Below are 22,068 nucleotides of genomic sequence, written 5' to 3' on the forward strand. Positions count from 1 at the left end.
CTTTAGCTAGAAGCAAATTAATTATATATTTTAAAAAAGAATAATTTTTACTTTTAATTTTAATATAAAATAGTATTAATTTATTACTATAGTTTCAAATCTTATTAAAATAATATAAGCTCTTAAAGAAAGTAATAGAATATTTATATAATCTATTTAAGCCTTATATACTAAATTTAGAAATATAGTTTAAAAGTTATTTAAAAAAAAATAAGTTAGAGAAATATAAAAATCGAAAATCGAGAAGCTAAGTTTAATAAAGCTTAATATATAAAACTAGAAAATTGCATTTTTGCCCGATCTCAAATAACTTAATAATTATAAGCCCAGAATAGAACTATAATAACTTAAATTAATTATACTAATATCTATATTTATTTTGATTAAAATTATAAAGTTCTATTAATAAATAATAATATAGTTAATATAATTAATATTATAGGTTTAATATTCCTGACCCTTTTTATACTCTTACTTAAAATATAATTTAAGGAAACTTATTTAATACCTATTTATAATATCTCGTATAAATCCGCAACTTATATCCTATATTCCTAATATTATATTACTTTTAGGAAATAGAAGAGAGTCTATAAAGCCGAGATTAAGCAGGTAATTACTAGAAGTAGCTCTTTAGGAATTCTTCTTAGAAGAAAAGATATAGAGAATTACTCTAGATATCTAGAAATAATCTAAAGAAAGCTTATAAGAGCTTATAGCTACTAATAGGGATCTATAAATCTCTTTAGAAATAGAAGAACTTTATATTACTACTATATAATATTAAATATTTTTCTCTTATTATTAATTCTTTTATTTTTATTCCGAATTCGAATTAATAATAATATCTTTCTTTATAGTTAATATATATATTTATTAGATAAAAAGAAGACTCAAGGTCTAATAAAGTAATAGTTCTCTATAGCTTAATTAATGGCTATTACTTATAGTACTAGTAATTATATAGATATCTAGAAAAAATCGAGAATAGTTGTCTTTTTCTTATTTCTCCTAGTTTTGGCTTTTGCTATAGTATATATAATAGATAGATAGATAGTTTTGGGATACTATATAAAGTCCTATAGGCTAAAAAGAGGAAGTATAGGATATATACTATATTTCTATTTTCTCTATATATACTAAATACTATAGAGACTAGTATATTACTAGCTATAGGGTCGGCGTATCTAAACCTGTATTAATTGAAATATCTCATATTCTCCGATAACTATATAAAGGGCAAAGCGATATTAGGGTATAGACTGCAGGTACTCTTGAATACGGTGGCTGGGGAACACCTCTATGGCCTTGGTTTAGGGTAGACTGCGGAGCTTTTGTCAGTTGTGACTACCCGGGCATATAACTCTCCTTCTAAAAAATACAAAAACAACATTCAACCGCAGTAAATGTGATTTAGACGATTGTTACTAATATCGCTGTAAAATCCTGCCCTAGCCGCCAAGGTGTCACGCTAGGAAATACGAATAATGGTAAAACATGGGACCCCCAATTATTTAGCACGTCAAATTCCTCTTTCCATTTTAAGTGTTTACCCAACAGCGGGTTCGAAGACGGGCGACTGTCCTTACTTTGTTGGTCTCCAGAATTTAGCATGTGATGAAGAAGTTCTACGGGACCTGGATTGAGTCGTGTCTCTTGTATGACCGCATTCTTCCCAGCATGAAGCAAGAGGTGTTCTGTACGAGATGTCTTTTGTACGAGATGTCTTTTGTACGGGATGTGTTCTGTACCCCATGCGTTGTACGTCTCGCTTCTCATTCTCGCTTCAAATAGGTGCATTCTAACACTTTGAACAATTGATCGTCTCTTGCTACGGAGGTACAGCCCATAATGATAGTAATAGCGCTAGCAGGGGTCAATAGAAAACTCGTGAATTCAATACTCGATAACTTTTGCTATACAAAACATAAAAAGCTCATTTAAACGCTGTAAATATCCATCACAGTGCCGTATAGTAGTGCTACCTTTTTTCAAGTTTTTGCAATACGTTATTAATGCGATACCAGGTTGAAAAGTTCGGACCCCTGCTAGAGCTATTACTATCATTATGGGCTGTACCTCCGTACTTCATTGCAATATATTTCAACATTATAATATAAATATTACAAGAAGTAACATTGAAAGCTAATCTCATCTATGCTGTCAGTTTGATGTCAAACATGGGACCTAAATCAAGTCTAGCACAGCCGCACTGTGAGAAAGGCAAGCCACTCCCCGCATGACTCACTGCATCGCCACATTTGAAGAGCAAAATCGATATACTTCACTATTTCCCCAGGATTCTGCTCACCTTTTACATTACATAACAGCAAAGAGACAAAACGATCGAAGGGCAGTCATGTCACAACGAAATTCGGCGAGACGCATCCAACAACCTGGAAGCAAATGTTCAAATCCGAAACCCAGTCCTCACAAAAAAACCAACCGGGTACCAGGTGAAGGCCGTTTTAGAACAGAGAATGAACCTCGATATTGGGATCGATGGTTTGCGTGGAATCACAGACGAATGCCGAAGCTACCAAACTGAGACTCACCACCGTCCCGCGATTGCATCGCAGAAGCGTATGATAAGATTCCGGCACGAGTGTATCGGCAAAATCTGGCTTTTGTGGATAAGGTCGGGGAAATTGGCTAAATATGGCATACATGGAGGAGGGCGGGTCTCATAGATCCGGGATAGTGAGTACGAATTGCGCATGATACTTGAACAAACGCTAATGAGGAGGATGATATAGTTTTGTCCAAGGAATCACGACCAAAAATCATGCTCCTAACCGAAGAGCTAGAGGAGCTGCCCCGGTCAATAAACTCAGCGCTAGCTTCAAACGGACGGTTGAGAATAGAAACAATATCTTACAGTTGAAAGTCGTCGAATATAGTCCTCACGACAACACGCAAGGGGATAGATATGATTCTCATGCAAGCCAGGATGATGAGCTATCAGGACAAAACGAAGAGCTACACAATGAAAGCTCGCAACAGCCAATACCCGAGGAACTTTCCGAGTGGTTTGGCCTCGACCTTGGGGCGGAATCGGAGTTCCTAGGCTCGGGTATTCTCGGTGAGATAGAAGACGAATATGTGGTAATTTAAGAGTAAGTTATGTCAGAATCATCTCTTTGAGGATTCGAAGCAAAGCCCCTTATGAGTTTCAACAGAGAAATAATGATGGTGAAGGGGAAGAAATTGGGTGTGGAGTGCTGGGATGACCATGGAAAATGGTGTATATCTTCAATTGTTAGGGCCTTGTCTTTTTCTACTTTCGAATTAAAAGATTGCTCTAACTGCTATATTCTACAGCGTCAAATTTGGAGAAGCGAAGCTTTGGGCGGTGAACGAACTTTGGCGTATTTTCAATGAGCAGGAATGCTAGCGAAGGGCTGGTCTCTTTTTTTGACCTTAGCTGGCAGGGTTCTAAGCACTGTAAGATGGTCATGTTCCCCTGACGAATAATGTAATCCTGTCACAAAATTGCTCAGCCCCATTGTGGTTGTCGGTTGGGCTGAGCCACCTAACCCCTCATCGCACACTCACAAGACCAGAAATCCACCTTCATGATGTTGAACTAGCTAAAGCAATATAGCTAGGGTCACGTGCTTGCAATGTAAACCAAGTAAAACGTACTCAATTGACTGCTGTTCTACAGTGGTAAGTAGACCGTATATATAGCCCTGAACCCCCTAAGTCACATGCACTAAACCCCTAAACCAGAGAGCCTTATACTGAACCATTCAACCTCAGCTGAACCGATTTAGCCTCACAGGGCATATTATGCCCTGTATCAACCTTACAGGGCATAATTTACTCAGTAATAAGCCTATGGCTTAAGCCCCATTAGTACACAGCCCCTAAGGCTCGGTTCCAGGGCTTACTAAGCCTATTAGGGGCCTCAGGCCCCTAATTTCAACACATGAAAACCTTACTTCATGAGCGAAGGCGGATCCTGGATCCCCAAATCATGAAAAGGACGTTAGATTCCACGTCTGAGCCATGTCTTCGAGCATCTGGGAATGGAGACAGCATTCCGGGCCTTGTCAAGGAGGGAGAAAGCAGCCCGTCACGCTGCGCCACACCGCGAGCGCGAGATGCGATGAATTGTGAAGTTGCAGCGATGATGGACAGTGGTATCGCTATCGCAGGACGAAAGAAGCTCCGTTCAGCACCAGAAGAAGGTGTCTCACAGCCAAGTGAGGAAACGATTCCCATCGCAAGCTCAAAGGATGGCACGAAGGAAGTTGGGAGCGAAGCATGTGCCTCTCAGGTGGCCAATCTGTCAATAATACATGGACCTAGTGACGCCTCTCTTAGCAACTTTCCAGCCGAAGGACAATTCCCCTACCAGCCCCTTGACACAAGCAAACTCGAGATCAGAGTAATCACCTTGCATCCAGGAATTCGGACGACACCAATCCACTGTTCTTTGACGCACATTACAACGAATAGCAAATCCAACAAACCGATCTACAAAGCGTTGTCCTACACGTGGGGTACTGCTGAAGCGCCAAAGACTATCTCTTTAGATGGAATGCAAGTTCAGGTCAGGGAAAATCTCTGGCAGGCTTTATATCATCTGAGGTCCGAGGAGCATGAGTTGACGATTTGGATCGATGCGCTTTGTATAAATCAGAATGATTTACAAGAGAGGGGCTCTCAGGTTTCGAGGATGAGTGCTATATATGGGATAGCGAAGGAGGTTATTGTATGGTTGGGGCCGGCGGACGAGGATAGTAAGCTAGCCATCGATTTCATCGAACAGAACTTCCATCCATCCTCCGGTCCAAGGGTGAAGGATATGCCGATGGATGAACTTTTGGTCGGAGCTTCTGAATTGGAGCTATTGGCTATCCCTAAAATTATGGCACGGGAGTATTGGCATCGTGTCTGGATTATTCAGGAGATATTCCGAGCACGGTTGGTTACAGTACACTGTGGTCACGATACGGTGAGGTGGTCAAGTCTATCGAAATTCTTTCGATATCTCAGCCGGCAGCCCGCGCAGACAGAGTTCATTAAGCGCCGAGGCGACAGGCAAAAGTACGAGTCGCTTCTGGAAGCGTGCACAAGTCCAGCCAAAAGTCTCACTGAGCACAGAACATCTCAGAAGCATTGCCTCGAGGATTTGTTGAAGGCTTACAAAAGCTGCCGTAGCAGTGACCCTAGAGATAAGGTCTATGCCTTGGTTGGCCTTGCGCAAAGGAAGTTGAGAACGGACTCCGAGCCAATTAAGAAGGGGGATGATTGGATCGTGGTTGATTACTCGAAACCAGCCCTGCACATATTCCGGAGCTTGGTACTTTTGTACGAGAATGCCTATTTGACCAGCATGTCTAGATGGGGGAGTAGGCGGGAGCATGTGCAATGGATGCAGTTACTGCAGGAGGTGCTAGATCTACGAGACTATTTTGACTCGGATCATGCACATGCTAAGAAGATAACGGAACCAACGGGAATACCATACTTATTGGGCATGGAGCTAGAGCCACTGGAACCACGAATCAAAGGGAATATCACTTGCGGAGGTTACCGGATATCAGCAGCTCAAATTGTTGGAGACTTTGCGTCCAGCCCCGCATGGTCTCCCCTGACGCAAGATTACGGACACATTCTTGACTGGCATAAGTCTATTCCAAGGATTGACCACTCTAGAACAGCTATAGATAGCCTGGAGCTGACATTATCCTACTTTGCCACCAATGACCTGGAACGCACAAAGAAATTTGAACTCTCGATGACCAGCACGGATTTGAACTACAGTTTGCAAGTCTCTGTAGTTCTTGGAAAGAGATATTGTCTATTAATTCCATATCCGATTGAGCAGGAATACGAAATTATTTGCTTTGACGGTTCAGATATTGCTTTAGCAGTCATAGGATCGGCAGTTGTGGGGAGAGGGGTTATATATGACCTGGAGAGGAAATCAGCGGAGGTTGATCGGGCGCATTTCCGTGCTGCCTATCCAGACCTAATAGAGATCTACTTTTTGGTACGGTCAAGGAATACAATCACTTTATCGATCGATAATTGGGTAAGGGTAGTTTCACTTGCGAAACGGCCAGTCTCTAAATAATACAGAGTATATCAATATCCATCGATTGCTATGTCCAGTCTGGGCACTTCATGCCCACTATTGATGCATCACTTCCTGCCTACCACTAAGCTATCGTGATGGCCATGCCATTCGAACTGCCAGACCAGTTTTGCTTAGAGAACGGCCCTTCCCACCCCTCCAAAATAAGAGGAATCTAATTATTGGTGGATGGTATGTACAATCTGAGAGAGTTCCACATTGTTAGTACCATCATTTTCTATCCACCGCCAAGCCACTATGCATTATCTTATGGCAATATCATCTGATGTGCTGCCAATGCCGATGAACTAGCATACCCCTTTGAGTTGCGAACTGTCTTCCACAAATGTCACAAACAGATCCAGGATTCCCCCGGCCGGCATTTGGCCCTCCAGCAAACCTCCAGGTATCATCGATTCTGTTTTTAAAACCTTCATAAAACACCCCTGTATTATTCGGGTTAAGGAACTGGCCATTTGCGTATGGCCGTGCTGGGTTAAAGGCGATTATGCCTTGGCCTGGTGTGTTGGAGTTGATGGTGAAGAATTGTCCATTTGGGTGGCTTGAGTAGGGCATCGTAGCAGTCGGGAAGATCTTCTGTTCCTTTCCTGAAAGCAAGCTTTTCTCTTCACAATGGGTTTGGTAGTTGGATATAGACGTGAGAAACTGAAAGGATGTTGGGGACCAGAAATCAGGCAAGAAGAGGAATCCATGGGTAAATTTATACTTCCGTCTTGAGAGATCGAGGAAGAAAAAGAATCAGGTGGAAGAGCGAAGAGAGACTCTAAATCATTGACTATTTAACCTTAAGTTTTGAATACCCCAATGTCTTCTATATACATTCATATTGTCTGCCATTCACTAAGAGAGTCCTGTTGGGTCTCCTGGTTTCATCAGACGCAAAATTTTCTCTCCTTCTTAACCGCAAGAACTACTGTCATTGCTCTGCGTGTAACGCGGTTCTAGATAATACAATGTATAGAAAAGAGGTGATTGTACATCCATTATTGCCTGCTATTCAAAAGTTCCTCGAAATGTTGTACATTCGAATTCTTAGCTTTGAGCTGGAGATTTGGGAATGCACAAACTTATGGACATTTTAATATACGAAGTAGGTAGATGTACGCAAAATTTTGATGGGTACTCTTCAAATATACCATGTCCCAATTCGATTGCCCCGTCAACATTGCAATATGTCGTGAGTTACACGGCCAGACGAGCAGAAGGTTAATAAATATATCATCAGTTTCATAAATGTTCTCGTCACGACGTAGCTTCATCAGAGAAAGCCTCTAAATTGGTGAACTCATGCATCACCTCGAACCACCATAATGTCCCTTATGTTTGAGCATTCTCGACACCGCCGACCATGTTGGGAGGTGCCTCCAAGCAGACTGCCACCGAACATGGGGCTTTATTATTGCCGCGCCTACGACAGCAAGGATAAATGGACCGAGTTATGGGCGTCTGCGGTACCGTATCCGGAGAACTCTGGAGTTCTACAACGGACAGGAGCTGATGGGCAGCCTCGATCTCACTGTCAGTGAGGATCGCGAGAAGTTGGATGATATTGAAGCATCCCTCGCTCGTGGGCATTTCAAGACTTGAGCATCAGCCAAAGGTGGAAACACAAAATCAAGTTGAGATGGGTATCCCTTTACCATAAAACTTATGCACAATCCACGCACTATGATACACTAACAACCTCCTCACACCTCCCACAAAGCTCATCCTCAAATGGAGCAACATACCTCCAACACCTCGGGCATTTATGCTCCTTCGGCGGTACCACCCACGCCGTCCCCTTCCCACCCGGAACGTCAAAATCATAGCAGTATTTCCACGCTCCCTCCACCTCTCCACCTGACTTCACAGATGAGACAACGAAGATCGTCTCAAGTTCATCTGCATAGCGCTCAAACACACCAAGAGCTTGTGAAGGGAGTTGAAGCACAACTGAAGATTCGAGGGAGGATCCGATGATCTTCTTACCTCTGGCTTCTTCCTGCGCTGTTTTGACAGCCGTGTTGGCATTGAGGAGCCAAGGAAGATCGGTGAGGAGGTTGTCGTCGCGGACAGTGCGATCAGGGGAGATGATCGGGTCATCGAGCGTGCGGTGGAATGGGTGGATTTGAGGCTCTGCTTTCATCCATTCGGGACGGTGGTCCCAGGCTTCCTCGACGAGGATGGGAGTAATGGGCGTCAGCATTCGGAGGACACCGTGGAAGATCTCTTCTACCACTCCACCGCCATCACCGCAGTAGAGCCTATCTTTCATCGCTTCGAGGTAGAAGGCGGAGAGGTCGCTGCTGATCCATTTGTTAATGGCGTTGATGCCTTTGTAGAACTCTAAATTATCGTACGAGGAGGCGACCTCGGTCATCACGATCTGGAGCTGAGCGAGTGCAATTTGGTCCAGCTTGGTGATGGGTGCTGTACGGGCGCTGGGGTGCATGGATCCCAATAACATCTTCAGAGTCATGCGATACTTTAGTAGTGCCGTGTGATTGAATTGAAGAACGGGTTGCCCGATGATCAAGTCTCGTGTGTAATCGCTGGTGGCTACCCATAACCTGAGTGCATCTGGGCCGAGCGCTTGAGGGATGGGCCCGCTGGTTTTCTTCTTTGTCTTCACCTTTGAGCTGTCAGCAAATTCGCTAAGGAAGATTGAATGGAGATTGTACCGGGGGGAGCAATGACCCGTCAACGATCTGACGGGGAGCAATGATGTTCCCGATAGATTTGGACATTTTCTTGCCATCTTGATCCAGCGTGAAGCCATGAGTGATGCAAGTCTTAAATGGAGCTCCTTCTCTCCCAGATGCATTGACATGGGTTAGCAGACTCGACTGGAACCAGCCTCTGTGTTGATCTGTGCCCTCGAGATAAACATCAGCTTGCTGATCTGACTGGGTCCAGCTGGTACCACTGTCAAACCAAACGTCCATCGTATCCGTTCCTCTTCTGTATTGTCCCTCCAATCCTGGGACAACCCAAGCTGGGTCATCCTGTAAGTCGGTCCACCAGGCATCGATACCTCTCTCATTGATGACAGAGATGACGTGGGCGACACTTTCGTCAGTGAGGACTGCCACTCCGTCTTCATTGTAAAGTGCTGGGATGGGAACACCCCAAGCGCGTTGTCTCGAGATACACCACTCACTTCTTCCCTTCACGAAACTCTCCAGTCTCGCACGGCCCCCTTCAGGGATAAATCTGACTTCCTCGAGTGAACTCAAAGCGTGATCTTTCACGCTTCCAACATCAGCAAACCACTGTTCCGTGGCCCGCAAGATGACTGGAAGCTTTGTTCGCCAATCATACGGGTACTTGTGCTTGTACTTGTGAACGGCAAGCACTTTGTCTCCGAGAATCTTTAGCACTTCGGAGCTTCCACCATGAAGCACTGACTTGCCTTCCAGAGCATGCGGATCATCGGGAAGAGCAGAAGAGGTGAAGCAGCCAAGGTCGTTGACCGGTGCATCGGCCTTGATTCCCAATGGAGTGCAGACATCATAGTCTTCTATTCCGTGACCAGGAGCCATGTGAACGAGGCCGGATCCTGATTCAGCAGAAACATAATCTGCGTGAACGACCGGCTGAGGAACTGATTCTTTGCCTCGGAGAACATTGACGTACTGTGCCCCCACCAAGTCGCTTCCTCGGAGGGAATCAAGGACCAACTCCACCTCCGTTTCTCCAAAGAGCATCCCAGTAAGCTGCGACAACCTCGTGCTCGCAATGAGCAGGAGGTCTGAACCGCTCTCGACAACCGAATATTCCAGATCATGATGTACAGCAATCGCCCTATTCGCGGGCAAGGTCCACGGTGTAGTTGTCCAGATGACCGCATAGAGTTGACCGTCCGGTAATTTGCCTTTCAGTCCCTCTGGTACACCTGTAACAGGAAACTTCACATAAGCTGCCGTCGACACATGATCGTCTTTGTATTCCAGCTCCGCTTCAGCAAGAGCGGTCCTCGAAGATGGCGACCAATATACCGGCTTGTGCCGTCTGAAGATCAGCCCCTTCTTCACCATCTCCTGAAAGACACCAAGTTGCTTGATTTCGAAACCTTTATCCATTGTCGTCCAGGCCTTGTCCCAATCTGCCATGACGCCCCATTCTCGGAATCCCTTCATCTGTTCCTTGACAGTCTTAGTAGCAAGTGACCGAGCTGCTCGCCGCACACCAACAGCATCCAGCACGCCCTCTCCATCCTTGTGTAGTTCTCGTTGCTTCTCGAGGGCTTTGATCTCAATGGGGAGGCCGTGGCAGTCCCATCCGGGGACATAGACTACTCTTCGACCTGCACAATAACCATGTCAGTATCAATTGCCTGTTCACCGACCTCACAGAGCTTCATGGGAGGAGCCAGAAGCTGCGAAGTGTGGATTGACTCACCTTGTTGCACCTTTACCCTGCAAATGACATCCTTCAAAATCTTATTCAACGCATGCCCAATATGCAGTGCCCCATTCGCATATGGCGGACCATCATGAAGTAAAAACGGCTTCTGGGCAGCTCGCTCGCGGCTCTGCCACTCATACAGGTTATCGGCGCATCGCTTCAGGTATTTGGGTTGATCCGCGGGCTGTGGTCGAGGTCTGGATTCACTGTCAGTATCTCAATTGATCTGGATTTCGGGGATTAGTTTACGGAAAGGAAGATTTGGGCAATCGTAATGTCGAAGACCAGGACTTGGCTGGTCGTACTGGCATGGTCTCATGTTTTGGAGCTGCTGGATCTTTTTTCTCGAGGTTCGACATTTGGAGGACGCGACTCAGGCTCAAATTTTTTGGTGAGGCAGCAACCGGAATCGAGGGGGGCCGAGTCACATATATAGATGGGGATATTGACTCATTGGGATGGAAATGTAACATTCGCTCTCTTCATTGAGTCATTGTATCTTTCTAATAGATGCGATAAAGCCTTGATGATCCCCGGGGACGCCGATTTGCTTGCAAAACTCGATAATCCCAGTCAAGAAACGCCTTAATCCATGCAAGATCCAGACAAAATTCCAATGCAGTATCAAAAGACCGTAAGTCCGCTCACTGTACCGTTCTTCAACACCTCAAATACCAGCCCGGGAAATCCAAAGAGGGTTGTGTTGCCCAATCCCCTGACATCCTCCGTTCCAGAAGGATTTGTCCTCTTTCCTCCAACACTTTCTTCCCATCCACCCAGCAATTCGCAGCTACTACCCGGGCTATCACCCCAGTCACGGTTCAACACCATCCCGCGCTGACGAACTTTGGCTTCTTCGGTGTTCTTGTAGATACTCTTCCACTCCTGGTGCAATCGTTCTTCGACCTCCTCAAAAGGGCTCTCTGAATTGACAACATCTTGGCCCTTCTCAGGCTTCAAATATACGATCTCCCATCGGCACCGTCGATGCCGATTGAAGGGATATGATCCAGGTACGTTTCCGTGTAGTATTACCTTGGAAGCAACCAGACGACTTGGTGCATTGGTAGGAACAATACCCTCTGGATTTGCTGGCTTTTTGGATGGCGGACATTGTGATGGAGTTGCGGGAGTGGAAATCAATATGTCGAAGCCGTGATAGAAATAGTTATAGAAACACTCTCCAGACACATTTCCTGCTACCTCTCCATCCTCATTTTCTTCATCCGAGTCATCGGTTGCAGTGTGAGCCGAGGACTGATCCGTGTCCGTCGAATCATCTTGCAACCTCTCATCTGTTCGACTATATGTCCGGGAGGCTGGCCGAGCTTTATGAATAGACATTCGTTGGTCATTCTTTCGATATATCGCATCTGGAGGCCCAAGAACTGCAACAAGTTCTTGGGGGGATGTCAAGCCCAGCTTGATCCAGAATGGAGGAACCGCGTCCGGTCTCACAACCTCTAGATGTCCTTCTCCATGTATTCGTACAAGTCGCACTTCATCTGCAACAGGCTCCTTACCCTTGAATATAGCAGCAAAGGTGTCTCGGGGGTCTATTGTCTGCACATACAATCGTTCCCGTGCATCTGGCCAGGAATCTCCCTTGAAAATGGCCATCGAGGAAGCAGGATGGCTTGTAGAAGAGGACAGCAATGATACGACATCTTTCTTTGGAGACCACGAGGAGCCGGACAGAGGGAACGTGAAAGCAATCCCTGGGTATGATAGCACGTAGACTCCCATTCCAGTTTCATCGCCTGTCTCGGGCTGGATGTACTCCCCAGGAAATGTAGGGCCAAGCAAACGGTTGTATATATGTCGAAACGTCGGCCCCGACAAGATTTCTGGTTGCACAGAAGCCGTCTGTGCCGCGGTTGGTGGTCGCAAGACATCTTTGTCCTTGTAGGTGAGCTGGCTCTTCGTGAAGTCCAGGACCTCAATCAACCGTAGCCGCTGCTGTGGCCCATCGAATCGCAAACGGAGGCCGTTGGTGGGAAGGTTGAGCACCACTGGCTCCTTGACGGGCGATGTATACTCGTAGACCAGATCTAACTTTGGAAATCGTTGCGGTTCGGCTTTCAGTCGTGTGAGGATATCGTGGAGTGAAGCTCCCAGCACTTGATCTGTTGTGAGCTCTTGCGCCTCCAGGCTTTAGGAGAGACCTCACCTAGAAAACCCAAACCCTGCCCTGGATAGATTTGGGCTGCAAAAAGTGACATTCTGGCTGCATTGGGAGAAGAAGAGTAGCTCCCTGCTCTTTGTGCGGTCTAGAGCTGTGTCATTGTTGAAGGTGCATCCCGCGAACGTGGAGGGGCAATATCCCTGCAGGCAGGGTTGCTGGGTCAACGAGAGCAGGAAGTCACCTCGGGTTTTCATTCCCGTTCTACTGCCATCAACAACCGACGACATCGCCAACGAACTCTCGAAAACAGTATTCGAACTCACTCTCGAATACCGAATTAGAACCCATAATTAATCTCACATTTTCGACCTTGGGATTACAAATCAACACGAAAATATCATCTTGAGCAATCAGCGACGCGCATTCGATATCGGCGCATCTCAACCCTCGAGATATCAACAAAACCGTCTACAATTATATGGCAGGACTCCCTCGGCCGGCATCTGTCGTGCCCACGAGAAAAAGCAGTATGCGACCACCACCAAGGCCTTCGACGACCAGATCACATTCAGTTGCGCCACCCTCATCACGAATCGATCGATCTGGCGCAGCATCACCAGCAGAGTCTATGGTCTCGATAGCCACCACGCAGGGGGGAACGAAACGAAAAGAGCGGGATTTTGAACAAGAAGATGAAGAAACCAATATCAATGTCGTGGTACGATGTAGAGGTCGCAATGAGCGCGAAGTTCGAGAAAATAGTGGTGTTGTATTGTCAACAGAAGGGGTCAAGGCCAAGAGTTTGGAACTCTCAATGGGCCCCAGCGCTCTCAGCAACAAGACCTATCACTTCGATAAAGTTTTCTCTTCAGCAGCGGATCAGGCCATGATTTACGATGATGTTGTGACACCCATCTTGGACGAAGTAAGTTCTTCTCTATGTAGCTTCATTGATGATACCAACATTTTCTAGATGATTGCAGGGTACAACTGCACGATATTCGCCTATGGACAAACAGGTACTGGAAAGACATACACAATGTCCGGTGACATGACTGAGACATTTGGGATGCTTTCTGAAGCTGCCGGAATAATACCTCGAGTTCTCCAATCGCTGTTTAATAAACTGGAGATTGACGACGCCGAATCTTCAGTGAAATGCTCCTTTATCGAACTCTACAACGAAGAGCTCCGCGACCTGATTTCCGCCGACGAGACTGCAAAACTGAAAATTTACGACGATAACAGCGGCAAGCGGGGTGTGAGCACTGTCGTTCAAGGAATGGAGGAATCTCACATCAAGACTGCCAATGAAGGACTGAAATTACTGCAGCAGGGAAGTCACAAGCGACAGGTCGCTGCTACCAAATGTAACGACTTGAGCAGTCGTAGTCATACAGTCTTCACGATTACGGCATACATCAAGCGAACAGCAGAAAACGGCGAGGACTATGTCAGCGCGGGAAAGCTCAATCTCGTGGATTTGGCAGGGAGTGAGAACATTCAACGAAGCGGAGCAGAGAACAAGCGTGCTGCTGAAGCTGGGTTGATCAACAAGAGTTTGTTGACTCTAGGTCGAGTTATTAATGCCCTCGTTGACCGGAGTTCTCACATTCCGTACCGCGAATCGAAATTGACTAGACTACTCCAAGACTCTCTGGGCGGACGTACGAAAACCTGCATTATTGCAACTGTTTCTCCCGCGAAGAGCAATCTTGAAGAGACGATATCGACTCTGGACTACGCATTCCGAGCGAAGAACATCCGCAACAAGCCTCAGGTCAACCAAATGATCAACAAAAAAACTTTACTGAAGGATTTCACTCTCGAAATCGAGAGATTGAAGAGCGAGCTCATCGCAACTCGACAAAAGAACGGCGTCTACCTCACAAATGAGAACTTTGAAGAGATAACAGTTGAGAGCGAATCGCGGCGTATCCTCAGTGAAGAACAAGCCGCAAAGATTGAGACGATGGAGATCAACCTTCGAAATAAAGTGCAGGAATTGTATACTTTGACATCGAGCTTTATGACCTTGAAGAAGGATAACGATGGCACGAAAGCTGTTCTCGATGAGACGAAGGGTGTGCTTGAGCAAACTGAATTCGTGCTCGCCAATACCCGCCAGGCGCTCGCAGAAGAGAAGATGCTTCGGAAAGCTCACCAGGAGACTGAAGAACAACTCAGCACTGTTGGTACTGAGCTGATGTCCACTTTAAGCAAGACGGTCAATGATGTTGGAGGGCTGCATGAGAAGAACAGGAGGAAGTCAGATCTTCACATGCTGAACCGAAATACTTGGGGTCTTTCACAAGCTCAAGTGTCAGAGGTTACCAGCATAGTCGAGAGCCGAGTCGAGGAGTTCCGCATCCAACAGCAAGAGCTCATGGGAGCGGTTTCCAGCAGGATGCAATCGTTTGTGGCTGGCGAACTGGAGAAGTTGTCTTCCACCCAAGCATTCCTGGAAGCAAATGTTTCTGCATTCGAGGGATCCGAAAAGGAGGTTTCGGAACAAACAAAGTCTGCCAAGGAGGAGATGGATGCTGTTCTGGAAGAAATAAAGACTCTTCGAGAGGGTGTCAAAGATCGCGTTGGAGAGGGGCTTCAAGGACTTTCAGCCGCTGCAGAACGTATCTCAGCAGAGGTGATCAGTGAGCTTGGTGCTTTCCACACTCAGGTAATTTCATATATGCCATGAACTATTTTTTATCAGCACTAACCGTTGGTAGCTGCACACGTCCTACAGCTCCCTTGGTCGCGACTTTAAGAGTCTGTTTGAGGATCTTCTGAAGCACATCGATGCACAGAAAACCGAGGCAGATGCACTCCGGCATCAATTGAATACGGCAAGTGAGCTTGCAATGCAAGCCAATGCCGCCGCCTCTACGAAACTTGAGGATATCCTCCGAGAGGAGAAAGAGCAAGCGGCTGCCGACCGTCAGACTCTGCTTTGCCAAATCACGAGCCTGGTCATGGCCCAGGGTGAGACCCAAGATGCACGACTGACCGCAAAGATTGGAGAGGTCCAGAAGGATGTTCTGTCTTCGAAGGAATCATTTGAGGCATCTCGAGTACAATATGGCCAAGGAATGGACGCCTGGAACGACAAAGAAGGCAAGCTTGTCGAGGAAGTCCTCCGGTCACGGGAGACCTTGAAGAGCAAATTGAAGGAAGACTGGGTGGTAAGTGACTGCAGTGTTGCTTATATTTTGATCTTTCTGACATTCATAGGCTGCAAACAAGCACAACGCATCCCTCCAACAGGCTACTAAATCCGTCCACGCCGAAACAGTCCGTATTGTGGACGAGCAGATGAAGGACATAGAATCGCAAATGCGCGCTCTGGATGATTTCGTCACACGTGCCCGCTCGCAGAACGCCCAACACCACGACAGCCACGCTCAGTCTTTGCAAAGCCTCTCGGGCACAGTCAAGTCGTCGTACTCGAACATTGGCTCACACTTCACATCCACACACGAACGAGTGCGTGCCCTGGGAGATGAGATGTCAACCAAGACGGCCACGCTACAAGACAGCCTCGAGCCGCTGGACTCAGTCCTCCGGAAACCACTGAGCACGTTGCGCGAAAACATTACAAGCACGCAACTCCAAGATTACCAACCGACAGGCGAGACGCCCCAAAAGGTCCAATACTCATACCCGACCACCCTTCCCCGAACTGAAGCCCACGAAACCCTTCTAGCCGTCCTCCGCAGACCCTCAAGCTCCAGCTCAGGCATGCGAAGCCCCAGCAAAAGCACCACCTCCACGGTCCCCGTCATCTTCAATGACACACCATCCACCTTGCACTCCCAGTTGCGAGAATTCTCCGCTTCCGTCCCAGCCGGCTCATCCCGTCCTCGCGAGCACGACCAAAGACCAACCACAAGCGGCTCCACAGGACTGCGAGAGATGGATATCAACGTCACTTCCGTCCCTGCACCAAGCGCGAGTTCAAATGAGGAACAAGTCACCTCGATCCCGAGCTTCAAGAGAAGTGTTACTGCGAATAGAGGCAATCTTCCCGTGTTGAAGAGTGGTAAAAAGAGTGTTGTTCCGGCCGAAGGGAGAGAGAATACGAATATCCTTGCGCAGAGTATGGGGAGGCGGAGGAGTCCAAGGACTGGCTAGATGGACCCTCTTGCTTTGAAAGCATTGAGAGGGGGGCACTGGACCAGATTGGATAGAGAGGGAAGGAGATGAATGGTTGTATGAAATTACGTTTTGTTGCTTGCTGTTCGGTTCCTTGGAGGCAGTCTCGAGGCGCCCGGTGCCGGGCTTGCGTGCGGGGTTGACACCGGCGTTGAGGCTTTAGTTAACGCCCTGCTTTTCTGGCTGGGGGGTTTTTTTTTTGGAGTTTTCTGTTTTGATTTTTACGCGGTTTGGTTTGATTGAAAAGGATGAATTATGAGAGAGAAGCGGTAGAAGAGTACGTGGTAGTGGAGTGACAGTAATAAAGCTTCCTCTTTTCAACATCTTGCTGTGATGCTCTGTTTGTGGGGACGTGAAGTGAGAGGAGTGATAATGAAAATGAAAATGCAAATGAGAGCCAAGCGCCTTGGTTGTTGACTTTCATTGTACCGAAGCTGCTCTGTTTTCAGAACGCTCTCGCTCCAAGGCCAGTCAGTCATGAGGCACTGTATTGTACATGGAGATGAGGCCTGAGCCGTCTCCAACATGACAGCCGCTATCGATATTAGAAAATGAAGAGGTTGGGATTGCTGTGGAGGCTCTTTGATCCAGACTCTAAAGTCTGGAGTCTGGAGTCGGCTTTTGTATGTGAGTAAGTACGAGCTCAAGGCTGGAACACAAGCACGCGTGAAATCTAGACAGACAATTTTGCCAGGAAGCTGGGAGAGGAGAGTGGATGTGTCTAGATTGGGGGCATAGGTCGGCTATATACCGGCTACTTGGCGGTAGCATTATGGCCCGCATTATAGTGGATCATATGAGGCTGCGGCCAGACGGATGAGCTCTAGATCAGGTAGATGGTCAGCTGGAGCCTGGAGGCAAGCAGCTTCAAAGAAATTGGGCTAGATGGACGGACGGACGGATGGACGGATGGATGAGACGAGATGCGCTAATGGGAAATCTGGAACAGAGGGAGAAGTTGGGAGCTGGGAGAAAGCAAGAAGAATATCGAGGAGGCTTGGACGGGTGACGCTAGGCCCTGGGATTGGGATTTCGAGAGCTGCTGAGGGATGGAGGGTAATGTCGGAGGGGAGGCCATCAAAGAGGGAATCCGTCACTCACGTGAGCTTCGATGAGCTGAGCGGAAGGAAAAGACTCTGTGGGGGATGCTACAATAATCAGAAACGACGAAGAGGTGATTGGACTTGACGAGAGTAGAGAGCGAGTGAGAGCAGCAAGTCAATGCACTGAAGTGGAAAAGAGGTTTTCCGACATTCATGCCCGAGCGTCACAGCACCACTGGCTGTCTCACCGTAAATTGAGAAAACAAGGCTGTAGCCTCGGACGCGTCGAGCTAAACTGAATGTTCTTGTTAGGCGGGATGATTGGCTACAGAACTAGGAAAGCTCGGGAACTGAGTGGAGAGGTGGCTTATTGCGGTGAGAACATCGGCTAACCTGTCTTCTTTCGGTGGATGGCTCGGGGGTGGAGCCGAGGAATATCTCAGGACATGGACGCTAAGATTCTTGTCGGTGTGACTAAAGGGGGGTTATTGGTACCTGTGAATCTGTAGAAATACAGAGGTGGGTGGTGTGGTGTGGTGTTATGGCGCTTTTTGACAATGGCTTGGTGTTGGTGGTGGCAGCAGTTGCAGGCACACCGTGTGGAAGAATCAACCTGAAGATTTAATCGTAGGAAAGAGATGGCTGTTTCTGTCTGCGTGCGTTGACTCTGTCGGCCTTTGAAAGTCGGGATTTGACGGAATCGAAAAAGTTGGATTGAGTTTGAGTACTGAGGGGTGTGAGGGGATTGGGAGAGGTATGACCACGTCACTGTGGAAGGGTTCTTTCACACCGAGCCGAAGTTTGAGCGGTGTATCCTGGTTGAACATCACCATCTCATGCAAGATGCAAAGGGGTGGAAGACACGAGAGGAGATCTGCTTCAAGTTCTAGCGGCTTCGTGGAATAATCGTGGGGTTTTAGCGCACTCGTCTCGGATGCCCTGCCGGAGATGTCAACAGGGGATGGCCAAGGAACAGAGAAAACCAGAGATCGATAGCACACTTATGGAAGTGGGAAGTGCCGGAAGCAGGTCCGTAAGGGAGTAGGACTACAAAAGGGCGCGGAAAGTATTCTGATATGAGAGATCAGCCGTTGTAGCGAAGCCTGGACTTCTGTACCCTAGATACAAAGCTATGGCAGCTATGGAAGAGTTGGAGGAAAACGTTCACCCCGTCGACATGAGTAGAAGGAAGTGAACGAGTAATGGGCACCTGACAATCAGTGCAACAACCACCGATCGCGTACATGAAGCTACGCGGAAAGGCAGATTATACAGAGGCTAGCCCCAGGGGTATCAAACCTAGTCCTGCAGCAGCATGCCGACTCTTCAACCCCCGAAGTTCCGAACGCTGATAACGGAAATAATGGGATACAGATAGTCACGATAGCATCGAGGAGCAGTGTCAAAAGGGAATTAAGGTTGCCGATCATGGAAACAAGGGAGCTAGGAAAGTTTATTTGCCTGGCATCGGCGAGCTGTCCGGTGCCAAGGCCAATAACCTTAGGAAATGCTCGTTTTGAAGTGGTGATGCGATCGATGCTTTTGGGGAGATGAGCATGAGTACTTTGCTTGGTAATGTTGTTGTCCTGATCGGTTGTTGCGCTTTCTCGTTGGTTGTTTTGGACTGTTAGTTAGACTTGGCGTCCAAAATTCGGAGGAGTCTCGCTGTGTGGAGCTTTCTCACTGCCGGCCTCGCCTTGTGGGGATTCGAACTTGGGCCCGGGGGAGGGGGGGTTTTCCTTCCCGACGATTAGTTGACAGATGCCAAAACTACCGCTTGAGATATCTAGATATCGGTTGCATCATCCCAAACTGTTACAGGACTGACCTTACCCCTGCTTAACTGCTAGCACGTAGGATGTCACGGCGTTTCGAGAGCTTTCGAGACAGGAATCTCGGAAATGCATAGGAATCAGAAATTCCCGCGTTAGCGTGCATGGGGAAGAACTTAAGATCGAGGGCTCAGAAAAGAATTTGCATACTTTCTTGCGCACTGGCTTCGACTCCCAGTGCTCGGGAAATATGGTTCACTAAAACCGTGCAATGGTTCGCACCAACATGGCTCGGCATCGAGATGAGTGCGTTGCTTCTGAGGCTGAGGTGGCTAGAGTCGAGCCGGACCGCCTGAGTTTGCACGAAGGAGCACTAGGAGCACTAGGAGCAGCTTGGCGTCGCAGGCTCGGGACGGAGACAGCTCGGAAATATTGGCCTCTTCTCAGGATGCCTTGCGTTCCATGAGAGCTGACCGGACCTTGTTCAAAGGCAGTGTTAAACTTCAAATTTGAGTTGGCATGTTGAATGTAATAGTCGCCGAAGTATCACAAAGCAAATAAGGTTTGAGAGAGGCTATTTTGGTAGCTCTGAGGCTGTGCGAGCGGAATAGAGGCGCCGTCACCGTGTGCTTCGCAACCACAATCCGATCCGGAATTCCCGTCAGAGCAAGACAGAGCAGCAATCAGAGGTAGACTTTCAGGGCGTGTGGTTAATTGATCCAAATAATGAGTGTTTTCAAGGGCCTTCCCATTCGATTCTCGGAGAACAGCGGTCGGAGTAGAAAAGGGGCTCGAGCGAAGTTGTTGGTTCTCACTTTGACGGCTCAGCGGCCGACACCTGCGTGGTCTCCAACCGGAGGTTTGGCTGTAACACAGCCAGAAGTAACAGTCAGCTGGGAGCGGGAGCAAATTATTTAGGGTTTACCACCGGAAACTGTTTGAAGTGGAAGCCGGGTGAGATGCATATGTAGTCTCGAGGTGCTTCGTTGGCGCGGTATGCGAGCAGCGAAATCTCCGTGTATGAGTTGTGGTGTGCTCCTCGATCTTAATGACTCAGATCGAAGATGCGTGTTGCTGAATATGTTTCGACTGTGTACCAAGATATTGTTGTTCATCCGTGCTTGGAAAGGGGAGATAATTTGCAAAAATTACTTCTTGACAGAGGCATGAATCAAAGCGTGATCTCGTGCTGCTATGCGCGGCCGTCAAAATGCTGTGCGTAGGGAAATTGTTTAGAAAGTAGCATGTGAAGTTGTCCTTTCCGAAGCAGAGCCTCATCAAGGTACGTGAGAAGAGAAGACCCGATGCGATCCAGTGCGGTATGGAGGCTTTCAACGATATAAGGAAAGACCTTGGTCTTGTTCCTGGAAGTTTGGCAATAACTTGCTTAGAAGGGTAACTATGTGGATTGCAGAAAGACGGTGAAGTGTCACAATAGCTGTTCAAGACGAAAGAATGCTATTGAAAGCGGTGGAGGAATGATGTCCCGGAGATTTTCCACACGAGACGGGGCATATACTCTTGTTGGGTTCCATGGCATGCAGTTGTCGCCATATTGAGTCTTCGAAGTGAAGGGATTCCTCTGTCAACACCAGCTGGTTCTTGGAATGCAGGGGCAGCATCCGACATTCACGGCTAGCAACCTGGGCTGACGGAGGGGAGCTTCAGGCAAACGTTCTCTTGATGTGCCAGGAACTCTTCCAACCCCATCCCATCCCGCGCCATCCCATCCACCGTCCCTCCCCCGCTTCGCGCATCTGATCGTTCCAACGTGGTGCCCTGTTTCATGCCCGACTTCATGCATTGCATAGCGTTTGAATACGGAGTAGATGCAGAGGGAATGTTCGATACAGGGGAGAGCATGCCTTCCAGGTCATCCTTTGCCTTCCCGGGATCAGTCAGTCGCCTTTTCCATGCCGTCCGGAGTGATTTTGTTGCACGTCTTTCAACCCCAGCACGTGGCGCATGGTTGAGAGCGGGACAGAGTTTGGTGGAAGTCTTCTCGAAACAATGGAAGGTCGATTTGAAGCAGGAGAGCGGTGTTGGTCTCCAGGGCCTCCTGGCCGAAGGAGGGGAAGTGTAAGTCCAGCTCACCGTCCCTTTGACGTCGTTCCTGCCCCTGCCCCTGCCTCTGCCCTTGCCCCTGCCCCAGACCCCCTTTTGCTGCCGTTTCGATTCGTTGCCATGTCCCTGGCGCGTGTGATTGGCCCGTCCAACGTCCCTCAGTAAGCAGGGTTCCGCCAGAGAGGGCGCAAGAGCAGGGTCTTTCGCAGGGCCTTGCAAACCCTATTCTGCTAAAGCAACACCTCTCTCCCTCTCGCCCTCCTCTCGCCCTCCTCTCCCCAATCAGCTCTCTCGCAGAAAAGGCTGAATAACCGGCCAGGATTCAGGATTCTGCCTTCAGGACGACATTTTTGAGTGAGACACGATCGAGCCACTGCACCCACCGACCTGCACCTGTGCACTATCGACGCCAGA

The 22,068-nt window shown here is 47.8% G+C and overlaps 4 protein-coding genes across 4 annotated transcripts; 2 read left to right on the forward strand and 2 right to left on the reverse strand.

Annotated features, from left to right (window-relative positions):
• Positions 1 to 3,956: 3,956 nt before the first annotated feature.
• On the forward strand, positions 3,957 to 6,125 carry K444DRAFT_620590 (HET-domain-containing protein). Its single transcript, XM_024881740.1, has one exon. The coding sequence runs from the start codon at positions 3,980 to 3,982 to the stop codon at positions 6,086 to 6,088; it is 2,109 nt and encodes a 702-aa protein (XP_024728392.1). The 5' UTR covers positions 3,957 to 3,979; the 3' UTR covers positions 6,089 to 6,125.
• A 1,650-nt stretch (positions 6,126 to 7,775) lies between these two features.
• On the reverse strand, positions 7,776 to 10,809 carry K444DRAFT_545105 (isoleucyl-tRNA synthetase; the record flags this gene model as incomplete). Its single annotated transcript, XM_024876114.1, has 4 exons — positions 7,776 to 8,723; positions 8,773 to 10,397; positions 10,493 to 10,695; positions 10,748 to 10,809. 4 exons carry the CDS (start codon positions 10,807 to 10,809, stop codon positions 7,776 to 7,778), a joined length of 2,838 nt encoding a protein of 945 aa, XP_024728393.1.
• Positions 10,810 to 10,958: 149 nt separating this feature from the next.
• K444DRAFT_601832 (uncharacterized protein) lies at positions 10,959 to 12,777 on the reverse strand. The gene is made up of 2 exons (XM_024878699.1): positions 12,669 to 12,777; positions 10,959 to 12,618 (listed from the first exon to the last, which is right to left on the reverse strand). The coding sequence occupies exons 1-2, from the start codon at positions 12,718 to 12,720 to the stop codon at positions 11,123 to 11,125; spliced, it is 1,548 nt and encodes a 515-aa protein (XP_024728394.1). The 5' UTR covers positions 12,721 to 12,777; the 3' UTR covers positions 10,959 to 11,122.
• A 133-nt stretch (positions 12,778 to 12,910) lies between these two features.
• K444DRAFT_574056 (kinesin-domain-containing protein) lies at positions 12,911 to 17,094 on the forward strand. The gene is made up of 4 exons (XM_024877421.1): positions 12,911 to 13,548; positions 13,597 to 15,300; positions 15,353 to 15,805; positions 15,855 to 17,094. Exons 1-4 carry the CDS (start codon positions 13,102 to 13,104, stop codon positions 16,752 to 16,754), a joined length of 3,504 nt encoding a protein of 1,167 aa, XP_024728395.1. The 5' UTR covers positions 12,911 to 13,101; the 3' UTR covers positions 16,755 to 17,094.
• Positions 17,095 to 22,068: the final 4,974 nt, after the last annotated feature.

This window comes from Hyaloscypha bicolor (assembly GCF_002865645.1).
Source record: "Hyaloscypha bicolor E unplaced genomic scaffold K444scaffold_182, whole genome shotgun sequence".
Lineage (NCBI taxonomy): Eukaryota > Fungi > Ascomycota > Leotiomycetes > Helotiales > Hyaloscyphaceae > Hyaloscypha > Hyaloscypha bicolor.